The following is a 12,209-nucleotide window of genomic DNA, read 5'->3' on the forward strand; positions in this document are numbered from 1 at the left end:
AAATGAGTGACCGTCTCTATGTGCAGAGACACGATCCTACACTGCGCTGTTTGCGCCCCAAGTGTGCAGAGCCTACAAGCTCTGTGCATTAATACTATAGAAAAGTCAAGTGCTGCAAGTGCACAAAATGGGATACACCGCTGTGCCTGTGTGTGTCAGACAGGCCTAGCCGTGATGCAAGTTTGTTTATTTATTTATTTATTTATTAGCATTGCTTTGACGCTCTGCTGCTGACTATAAACTGAGATAAGACCATTGTTTTCTGTGTAATCTCTACAGGACAGGAGGGTCAGTGGCCTCTGGTCTAAGGATCGGAGTGTGTGATGTGGTGTCTGCGGGCTGACAGCTTGCCAATTGTACTCCCCTCTCAGCTGCCAGTGAAACCCATTAGACCCGTGCTCTGAAAGCCGCAGGAGGGTGAATTGCAAAATCTCTATCATGTCAAGCCTCCCAGGGGCATGCTGTGCCTGCGTGCCTCATAGCTGGGGGTGCACAGGCCACCGTGCCATGCTCCGGAAATAACTCCCCTGGCTGGCCTGCCCCTCCATTAAATTCCCATAGTCACTCCCTCTCTGAAAGTAGGGGGACTGCCAAGGTCATGGGTCATGTTGTGGGGCAATGGATAAGGAGTACAGACATTACGGGTCATTGAGTCACTGCATTTCATGCTCTCTGAAATCTGTTTAAATGTGCTTACATTTTCTTGTTAAGTGTATTTTTCCTTTGATGCTGCTGAGTAGATAAAGAAGACTAACGATAATACTCGCCTTCGTGTATAAGTCCTCACTCACCATAGCGAGGGAATTTGACAACGTTGATAAGTATGAAACGCACTTTGTTTCTCAGTGCTGACTGAGTAGATGACTCGGGACTTCAATCATTGAAATGTTACAGCACAGGGCTAGCTTCCAGCAGAGAGTTTACATTGTTTGCACAAACGAAACGACCCTCACCTTAGCTTCCTTGGAAGCAACTGGTGTTTTTTTGGGTGGTTGGTGGTGGTCTCATCATAGTGCTGGTCAGATGAGGAGCCTACTTTAGTTAGGTATTACCCGAATTGTTCGTTTACAGTTGTTCGAATGACACAATTTTTCGAATAATAGGGGTCCTAATTGACCTTCTGCACAATTGACCGTATGGTCATTTTAATATATATTATGTGTTGGGTTGGTGTAATAATAATATAAGGGGATTGGGAGGGATGTTGGGGTGGGGGTTGGATTGGGTGGGGGGCTGCGGGGTGTTTCCCCCCGCATATATATCCTAATTGACCGTTTAAATTCGGTCAATTGTCGCAAATCGAAACTAAAGTAAAGCAAAGTGTGATTTTTAACACTACGGGCCTTGCTTGGGGAGATAATTAGTTTGACATTGCAAGGTAAGTTTGTGTCCAGACTCCAGCCCGTCAGGCAGCAAAGGGCAAGCACTGCGCCACTGGTAATGCTTTTCTCTTGCCATCCTACCCTGACACACAGACACCTTCTGTGAAGGAAATATACTCAGCTAAAAATGAAAAATGTTGCTATTAACAGGCTTCAGACCTCGTGTCCTCCAGCGCTCTAGTTCTTGTGTTTTCCCTCGTTTCGTTACTTCATTTTTTATGATGCATTTGCGAATGATGCCACACACATAATGCTTGTGATTTAGTGAAAATCGGTCATGTGATACTCTGTGATGGTTTTGTTATGTTACTCCAGAACATACAACATACTGGTCACATTTTGCTGCTGTGAGATCAATTTCCCCTTGGACGGCTCTCTGAGCGGGTGGTAGTCCAAAAACTTCATGAAAGTAGGGTGTTGCCTATTTGTCAACTAAGCAAAAGTGGGTAGGCTAAATAGTGTGGACACAAATTTGAGGACCGGATGCAACATTTTTAACGGCCAGTTGTTGCCTCTGGTTTTCTGACAGTCAAATACTTTAAGGCCCGTGGGGTAGGTCTGACATATCAGAACCCTACAATGTATCTGGCCCTGACCCCAAACCAACTGGCTTCTCAGAGGCAGCAGCATTTGGGAATCCCTTCATCCCCCAGCTGGGCTCAGTCTGCCCTTTCACACGTACTCCTTGCTAGACAGGACACCTCAATGACAGAAGAAAATTATCCCAGTCATCAGTTTAAAAACTAAAAAACAATGAATCGCCAATTTGGAAAACCAAGACTCTGAAATAGTTACAGAAATGTGATGGGGGGTGGTGGGGGGAGTTTGTCTACACATTAAACCCCAAATTGAAACCCCAAAACTCGAACATGAGTGTGTGAAGAAGTTCCCCTCTAAGCTATGGGTTAGGGGTACAAAGGGGCACACTCTGCTGTGAGCCACTGTAAAGTACCTGGTATGTGTGGAGGTGTCATGCGTGTGCTAAGAGGCCCTGCATGTGTGCTGTGCTGATCAGCTCTCTTACGGGAGACGAGTCCTCCGTTATGCTGAATAGTCTGAATATGTACTGTATATGAGATGGGGCAGTGACGCACAATATAAAAGAGCATTTTGTTATTATTTGAGTAATCCTTCCTCATTGTTCTTTGGATCACAGGGTCACTCACCCACTTTACTGAAAGGTCTCTGTCTGCTGAGGCAGCTGCTAAGGGGCCCTTTCTGTGGAGTTTGGCACTGTATGTTCTATGGGTACAATGAGGCACACTCCGCTGTGAGCCACTGTAAAATCCATATATGATTAAAACATGGTTTAAATGGACTAATTTGATTCCACATCTTCTTTGGGGATAATCTCAATCCCCTCATAGAAGGGTTGGGCTTGCGCGCTGTGCTCACTTCTTCAGCGAAATATGGGGCCACTTTAGAAAAAAAAATTCCAGGGCCTCTTTGAGTGCCCAGTCCAGCCCTCCTGCTCCGCTGCCTTATGCAGCCACAGGTCATTGGAGATACCCCACTCCTCAATCTCTAAGAAAGCTCAAGGTAGTTTCTTAGCCAAATAGTAAGGCAAGCCGGGGGAAGGTGGCAGCGCAAGTGTCCTGAGCTGTCAGATTAGCAACGCATGCTCTCAGTTCCATATCACACCTGCTGCTGCCGCATCTATCAGGTTTCCTCTATTTTTTTGTACTCAATCGAACTTTGCCGAATTTCCTTAATGCTGATTTGTCCACATCTTTTACCGCAAAAAGAAGGGGAGCCCACAGCCCCACTCACACCTCGTCGAACCACCACCCACCTCCTTTATATACCATACCCAAAGTTACCTATAGGCTTGCGATTAAAAGGGTGGTAAAAATGTGATGAAAAAATGGGACAAATTGTTGTTATTCGGCAAAATTGAGTAGTGTTGTTGTTTTTTTTACTGATAACCAGAATTTTCAACTTGATTTTTTTTACTGGAATTGTTTACTGAATCTTTACCACAACATGCGGGGGGGGGGGTGTTTGGGTGAGAATATATGGGTTGGGGAGAGTGGAGGAGGGGTTGATGCTGGTCTCCCCCTGCATTTTCCGGCCAAGAAAGTCGGTCAAAATTCTGGTAAAATATTCAGCGGTGACATTTCTTTAGTAAAAACACATAGAGCCGTTTTAACTGTTTTGAACATTTGTAAATAATGTATATATTTTGTATTAATTTGGGGGATGGGGTTTAATAATCGTTCCCTAATCACATTCACCATCCTCACGTATATTACAAATGGGAAACAGCATTGAAATGTACAACATATACTTGTGCTTGAGTGACTGCGGCACAGCATTTCCCCTATGGATCACAGGGCAGAAGTATGTGCGCAGCCTATGCTCGTGTTGTGGTAGTAGGCAAAGCTGGACGATCCCATTAACTCTTGCCCCATACTCAGTATTTGATCCATTAGATATTTCAGACTACAACTCCCGTGATCCTTCACCACTGATTATGCGAGCTTGAACTGTTGCGGCTCGAAGTCCACAATATCTGGAAGGCCACATGATGAGTACGCGTGCCCAATGCTGTTTGGTAGGATCAGGTTTAACTCTTCTACTGTGTGCTGCTACTTAGGTTACAGCACAGAAGAGTTCATGCACTAATTACTAAGGTGGCCCTTTACCCGGAGGCGGTGCACATGTGTCTGAGTGATCTTCAGTGTGTGGTCTTTTCAAAGAAATATCTTCTGGGATCATTCCATTAGTGCGAAATTCACTGGAGGCTAATATGGAACCAGACTTCCTGAAGGCTTTAGGTCTTAGCCAACCTTTCTTCCAGATGTTGTCTTAGTGGCAGGCTTCATAGGGGTATAGAATCTGGCGCATCCCTTTTGTTCTGACAGCCTTATGGCCATGCGTACGCTAACCACTTCAATTCCTCTTAGTTAATCTGTACCCCGGAATTTCATAAACGGATTGTGTGATCGCAAACTAGCCTTCTGGTGATCCATCTGAGCCAATACAAGAATGGGGAAAAAGAGTTTTTGTTGAGTTAGCTGAATTTAATCAACTTTTTCAATGATTACAAACACACGAAAGCAAAAGAACTAAAGCAAACAATTCAGGCAATAAAATAAAAAAAGAAACAAAGTAGCAAAGGAACATAGTATCAATTTATCCACATGTTATAAAACAACTCATTTGAAAATATTATAATAATAATAATCATAATGATGATAATAAAATCATCAGAGAGCCGAAGTTAAAGAAAAATATAATAAAATAACCTAAAATAAGCATTTTCAATTTCTAATTACGTTACAATGTTAAAATAATTACTTCATTAAGGCTGTCTGATCATGCAAGTGCATGGGTACATGACAAAGTCATCTCAGATCGCCTTACATAATACACTTCCAATGTAATCACTCTTAAAATATTATCTACAGCTTTGGATCTCACTGTTTGTACTTCAACCAATTAACAAGTCCCCTTATTTCTATGTTCTTATCGTGTGCAATTACAGATTACTCTATTCCACCAGCTTCAAAGCATTCAAGAAGTGCAGAGTCGCTATTCGAATGCTCATACTTTTCATGGCCACAATTGCCAGCCATCTATTTTCAGGATTCATGTTAGCAAAGTAGGCCATATGTTTAGTAAAGTGAGTTTGTCTTAAGCCCATAAGCATTTGACATTCTACTATCAAATGTTCTAGAGTCTCTTTAGTTTGGTGATCCTCTCAGAACCGACAGTAGTTATCTGCAGCATTAATCAATTTCCTTCGAGCCTGTACATCACGTTTTGGCCATAAATTATAACATATCCGTAGCATTGAACTTCTCACCTGTGGGGTCGGAGCTCTACATAAATATAGTTCTGCATCTCTAAGTCTTTTTGGGCCAAACCAGAAATTATTAAAGTCTCTATATTTGAGGCGTGTAGCTCTTGTGTCTATCCAGTCCATCATATATATTTTTGCTTTAGCTTGATCTGGATTTGAGACAAGAACATCAACGTGTCTTTCAATGTTTGGACTCGGCTACCATGTGGGTTTGCTGTCTTCATGATTTGGTTATGTCACATAGAACAACCGTGGCAACAAAAAGAAAGACGTCCTGTGTGCTGCACCCGGACCCAGATCTGGATATTCAGACTCACCATGAGATGCCCTAGTGCGGCGTCTTGATTCCGTGTGACGGCTGATCTTGGGAGGTGCAGACCCAGTAGCTGTGGCCTTAAACACCCTGTCTGGGATGGTCTGGGAAAGGTGTGGTCATCTATGGAAGATGTTTCTGGAAATCCCATAACGCCTGTAGAACGCCTGGTGTAGAAGAGGACTCTCATAAAGGAAAGTGTCCCAATGGGTTCATTTTTGCTTCCAAATACCTCAGCAGCCTGCAGCAAAAGATGAAAAGTGCTTTCATGTATTCCTTAAGTTCCTCGAAACGCCAATCTGGGGACCACATGTCCCATCAAAAGGGTTCCTCTTCCAACAAAAATCTTGGGAGTCTGGATCCCACATCGTTTTCCAACCTCAAACTCTGAAACTAATTTGAAATGAGACTTGAGAGTGGTCGGGAAAAGGTGATATTCCCACAAAAGTGTCCCGCTGTTGTACACCAAAATGCAATCCCAGCCGGTTGGCCTCACTAACCCAGCTCATGAGAATGGGTAAAGGTGGCAATATGGTGGTGAAAGCAAGCTGTTCCTACCCAACCTTGGCCAACACTTTCTTCCAAACACACACACTTTAAACCCTAGACTTCTATAGGTGACCTTACTATTGCCCAAAATACATTGAGCGCGCAGGTACAAGCAATATGTGGATGGTTATGACTGCCACCAGAGACGGGCATGAGACCCCAGGGAAACTATTCCACAAAGACTAAGGGCAAATGAACACTGAAGGCTGAGGTGTCCCTCTATGGCAGGGCTCTGCAACCATTCGCTCTCCAGGTGTTTTGGACTACAACTCCCATCATCCCTATCCAGCATAGTCAATAGCCAGATATCATGGGAATTGTAGTCTGAAAGATGTGGCAAGCCAAATGTTGCAGACCCTTGCCTCGAATGTGCATCGCTGTGACTCAGTTGCAATAATTCACGTGCATGCAAAATCACAACAATGCCAGCAGACCGAAGGGTGGCACAGGACTATGAGATACGGATGGTGACGGCGTAAACAGTGATTCTATGGGGGGGTGAAACAACCTACACAATGGGAAAATTGAGATTTAAGCATGTGGGGATTGTGTGGATCGGTGGACCCTCATGGATCCGCCCTCATTCAGGTCAGAGATCTTCTAGAAACGCTCAAAAAGTCATGGTGGTTGTTGATAAAATCCTGATAAAATCCTTACACCGGGCATGGCAATGTTATGTTCATCAATTACACTCCACCACCGGCTTTGAAACATATCTGCAATTCACTTTCTGCGCCGCGCAGCACGAGCTGTCGCATCAGCACACCATGTGAAATAACTAAGTGGGCAACATGTCAGGAGGTCTGTAATTCCGGGCGGAAGGGATTTATTTGAGCACAAAAAGTAATGAGAGGAACCAGACTCTCACATGATTAATGCACTCTCTGCTTCCGTCCCCTCAGATTGAAACGCTGCAAAGCAAGATTAAAAACCTGAGGGAGGTTCGAGGTCATCTCAAGAAGAAGAGGCCAGAGGAATGCGATTGCAACAGGTTCAGGTAATTCCCGATGGCTCGCGCAGGGACTTGATAGGCGCACACAGCGATTACGTACACCTCTGTGTCCTGGTCCATCATGGAGATTTAGTCCTCCGCCGGAAATAGCCCTCTAGATGTAGATGTGATCGAAGTCCTATGGAAGCACGGACTGGATTTGCCAATTAATACTTCATGCTGAAATATGTAGTTTTACAAATATTGTTTTGCATAGAGGGACACACAATCATGTGGCTTTTCTGCTCGTTTTATCTGTCAGAAAATAATGCCAAGCGATTGCAAATAAATCATGTGTTTTTTCCTTATGGATGCCCCTCCTGTTGCCCCTCCTGTTGAATGTATGTACTAATCAATAAATGCACTGCTGGTTTATTGAATGCATTGTTTAAAATGTCTACAATGAGAAAATGACGGGTGATCCATCCCAACTTGACAACATACTTGCAATGTAATTTTGTCTTTCTAGGCAGGATGTTTGTCAATTTATTACTCGAAGAAAACGACTGAATTTCTTTTTTTGACTTTTTCCTCGATTTTTTTTTTTACTACAGAGACACCTTGCAGCCTCCCACTACATCCCAACTCCCTATCGTCTGTAATTTTACTTTGCTGAAATTTCATTGTGGCATTATTTGAAATGTTTTTCATAGTGGCGGGTCCGCCATACCCTACCTACGCATAAACCCATCCGTCCTCCCAAATACTCTCAGGAGGATAGCTCAGGAGCAACGTGTGTGCCTTGGAAGCAAGACGACACGAAGCAAAGCAGGTTCGATCCCTCGGTCTGCGCTTAGAATCCTCTGGGTATTAAGCGTGTTATAAATAACCTATCATATCATACTTCTTACCTGTCGCTAAAATGTAATATAAGTGAAGTAAGCTCCCACAAGGTAATTTAGTTTGAAGAAACAATAGCAGACAGGTTCCTGAGAACCCATATGTTTAATTTTTTTGCCATGTCTGTGTCAAACTTGTAATTTGGAGCAGATAATCCTTTACGTGGAATAAGAAATTGAGGCTGGGTGATTTCCTCTTCACCTCCTCCTTCCTCCCACGCTAAAACCCAGTCGCATGAGATTGGTGGCCTGGGCCCCTATGTGTCCCTCTGGGTCCTGGCCTTCTGCCCAATCACCTTCAGCCTCCACCCTCTCACAGCCCTTGCCTTTGGGCACCCACTGGCTTGTCATGCCTATTGTCAGGTGACCACTCTTTACCAAGTGATCTCTGCCAGGCACCTACTATTTGCCTGCTAGTCACTCCCTCCTCCGTGGAATCTCCTAGCACTTACCCCCTTCCATTGTCCCTCTCTCTCTCTCTCTCTCTCTCTCTCTCTCTCTCTCTCTCTCTCTCTCTCTCTCTCTCTCTCTCTCTCTCTCTCTCTCTCTTTCTCTCTCTCTCTCTGCACTTGCAGGTTCTGAATGCTCACAAGGCCTAGTAGAACTGCCTCTTTCTTGTTCATCAGTTTTATTTCTATTTGCCTTTTGTTCCCATATTCCCTCCTTGTTTTTCCTGTGGGCGCTTTGAAACACGATTTCTTGATGTATAAGCGCCTTACAAATGCATAATAAAAAAATAAAAAATAAATGTGTTTCAAAGCAATATTTGGTGACAAGGCCTAAACAGTATCTGCACCCTTTAAAATCCCAAAATAGATGAGGAACTTTTAACAGATTTGGGAACCAAGTACATAAAAGAGTGGCCTGCCTAACAAAGACAGTCAGGATTTGGTACCTGGAATAAAATGGAGTCCATTTTATCTTAAATTTTATTAATGCACGGTCCAAAAAACGGACTAAATTAAGGATATTCAAATCCATGATTGTTACTGATTCATTTTATAAAGTCATTCTGAGGACAAGGCATTGTCTGCTCAGGGAAGTCACTTCAAGACTGCCATGTCTGAACCCCCTTACCTATTATATCCCGGGAGTGGAAACTGTGGGTATCATTGCAAGTTTGGTTGTAATTCTGTGGTAAATGTGTGGCATTACTCCCTAAATCTATTACCGTTAATGCTACTTGATCCAGTATGGCATTACCACAGTATCACGAGTGGTGGCACGGTGGTGGCAGTTTTTGGAATCCACAGGGAATTTTCCAAAATTATCCTCAGCAGTTATTCTGCTCTGGTAATTCTGGCGTTTTCTGGTGCTACAATAGATGATTTGCCTCCAGCTTGGAGCTAGAGGTATATCCTCTACTTTACCACTAAAGCATATAGTATGGCCGTACTGTAATGCAGTGGTAAAGTGATGGAAGCTGATTTACTGCCAGTTTACTGCCACTTTTTACTGCACCTTTCTGGGATCAAATCATTCTTAAATGCATCATCCTGTAAATCCCATTGAATGTAATCATTATATGAGAATTTGTTATTGATAACTAGTTGATAACTGCCCCCTCCTTTCCATGCAACAAATACTCCTTCACACAAACACACACTTCTCCCCAGCCTCCTCCCCACTACAAATATTCCCCCTCAACATACACACAAACATACATACACACACACATTCACTTGATACAGCCGTGACTTCCATCTTCCATCCTGGCTTGCCGTGTCTGTCAGCCCCTGCGCGCACTTGTGTGAGTCCCAGGGCGTGACAGTTTGATTTAGAAAGACCACTCAGAGCAGTCTAAAAGCGATATTTTTGAATCAGTCTTTTTTGTTTTTGAGGAAACAAAAAAGCCCCTTTCACTCCACACCCAAATATTTCATTTTCTCCAACGTGATCCTGTATTGGAGAGAGGCCCGGCGTGTTCCTTTGCCAGGGAGAGATTCATCTGAGCCATACGGATGTGTGTCGGCTTCTTCCGGTTTTAACACAGAGCGATTTTACAGTGCATTGCACTGCGTTTCACACCTTAGCTCACAGTAGCTGAGGTGTCAGTGAGAAATTCCATGAGCTGACCATGAGTTAGCGAAGTAAACCAGGAGTGTTATCAGTGGCAGCCTGGTTACCAGGTGCAAAGATGTATCCATGGAATCGCTGGCCACCAGAATTGCTGCCCGGAATAGTCTGAGTGTCCCATTGCCTCAGTCTTTGCTTGGGCCTGGTAGCTCTCTTGGGTGAAGGTGAGTAACGTTTGGTTTCTTTACTCACTTTCCGTTGACCCCTTTCCCCTGCAACTTCTACCAGCCTTTGACGCATTACATACCAACTGAAAATGGCTGTCTGTCCCACAAGTCTGGCAGAGCTGAATAATTGCCTGGCATTCCCCTTCTAGTGGTCAGCTGTGGCCGCACTCTTTCCCAGTAAACTTCCATCAGTTGACATCTCCAGCAATTTTACAAACCGCATTTTTGTCACGTGGCCAGGTTCCAAAACATTCATGGCATCACTCTGAAGGTCAGCAGTGAATGACCCTCTGGCCATGGCAAGAATGACATCAAGAGATCAATATGTTTGATGGACCATTGTGATTCCAATGCTTCCCCGCTGGATTGTTTGTGGAAATCGTAGTTCTTGATTCTTGAAAGCAGACATGGGCATCTGTGTTTTGCATCTTAGAATGAAAAATTGGATTTTTGCAGTCCACATTCTTTTTGAAGAAATACTCCCACAAACTCTCTTTCAGGTCTGCAAATGTGCCCCTTGCACCTTCCGACACTCCAAAAATGATGTCACACCCTTCAGAAGCCACACAATGCACCAGCAGGCCTCTGTTTCTCTGTCCTTCCTGTTCATTCGGAGCAGCAGGCAACACACGGAAATCCCTCCTCCAGATTGCTGGATTCTGGGAAACTGAAGTGAAGTGGAATATGCAACATGAGAGAGTGAGCCGCTGGTCCAGCCACCCTTAGATGATGGCATTCACTGTGAGTCACAAGGGTCAGCAGGTGGCGTGTTACTGGGCGGCATGGCACTCACCTCAGGGCCCTGCAGCAGAATGCAATAGCAAGTTAGACACGCCTTGAAAGGAGGTGGTTTTTTCTTTGTTTGCATGTGCATGATTGAACTGGTGCTGAAATACCCAGAGTGTGCACTTTATTGAATAACTAAATTACCCACTTTGGCCACCAGGTGTGATTCAGTCCATGGGGGGTATAATTTTGCAGCTTAGAGAATGTAAAAAAGAAAAGTAGCCCATAAAGTCCAAGAAGGAACCTCCTATGCCAAGAAACTACATGACGCCTGTGGTGAAAAATGAGAGTTTGCCACACCTAAGATGGCCGCCCCATGGCATTAATGCATTAAGCAACATAGCCACTGTAGTCCTGTAATGCCATTGTAATATGAAGCGAAGAAAAAACTTGGAAAAACCAACACCCTTGAGGTTTAGCGGGGACAAAGAGCTACAGCAGCACCACACGATGCAGCCACTCCAAACCCAAAGAGTGATTTCCAGGACATGGAATAGTAGCAAAGAGACACAGCACACAAGCCTCATCTCCCACAGGATTTTTGGGGCACTACAACAGTACCGGATGTAGAGTGTTGAACACTGAAACTGAAGGGTAGCAAGCTCGCAGCAACATGAAGCCCAGGGCAGAATCCAGTAAAGCGAACGCCTGCTGAAGGAAAGCAGGACACAAGGACGTAGACCACCAGTCGCCGTTGGCAGACCTCAGTGGAGGTCCACGGGTCGCACCAAAAGGCCCGCCTTTGATGACAGTTGCTGTCCTCTGATGGGTAAGAACTATTCAGAGACAACATGTACCTGGCATATGTGTTTAGTTCTCAGTCCTGCATTCAGCTACACCTTGCGTATCTCTTTTCTTCTTTCTTCAGGACATTTCTTTCCTGTATCCACCCCTTTGTTTCCTTCTGATTTGCCACTTCCTGTCCCTCTGCCGCAAGTCACATAGCAAGGCAAAGAGGGCACGGCAGTACTTTTATAGTCTCAGAGCTTCACCCAATGGGTGTCCTTTCTTTGGTTATCAGTACACCCCCATTTCAAAAATAATCCCAATATAACAACATATCTGGCTTCAGAGGCAAAAGAGTACTGCTGCTGGCAGAACAGACTCCTCTTCTGTCCCTTGTAAGGTAGTCCCTCCATTAATTCTCATTCAAAGAGAAGGCAGCCAAAAATAGCACGGACCATTTTTCAATGAGTATTTAAAAAAATTTAAAAAGATAGTTGTTACAAGTCGCCGGTGTACCCATGCGGCCCCATGCACCTTCCCCAGCTACAGAGCACACAGCACGCAATACTTACTGT

At 44.3% G+C, this 12,209-nt stretch overlaps 1 protein-coding gene across 3 annotated transcripts in view; it reads left to right on the top strand.

Annotated features, from left to right (window-relative positions):
- SULF2 (sulfatase 2) overlaps positions 1 to 12,209 on the top strand; it is a 747,920-nt gene that overhangs the window by 676,747 nt on the left and 58,964 nt on the right. For all 3 annotated transcript variants that reach the window (XM_069651282.1, XM_069651284.1, XM_069651283.1), the window contains exon 14: positions 6,952 to 7,046. In XM_069651282.1, the coding sequence (XP_069507383.1) occupies positions 6,952 to 7,046 (95 nt within the window). The remainder of the gene's footprint in view (positions 1 to 6,951; positions 7,047 to 12,209) is intronic.

This window comes from Ambystoma mexicanum, chromosome 3p, assembly GCF_040938575.1.
Source record: "Ambystoma mexicanum isolate Mex_15411 chromosome 3p, UKY_AmexF1_1, whole genome shotgun sequence".
Taxonomy (NCBI): Eukaryota; Metazoa; Chordata; class Amphibia; order Caudata; family Ambystomatidae; genus Ambystoma; species Ambystoma mexicanum.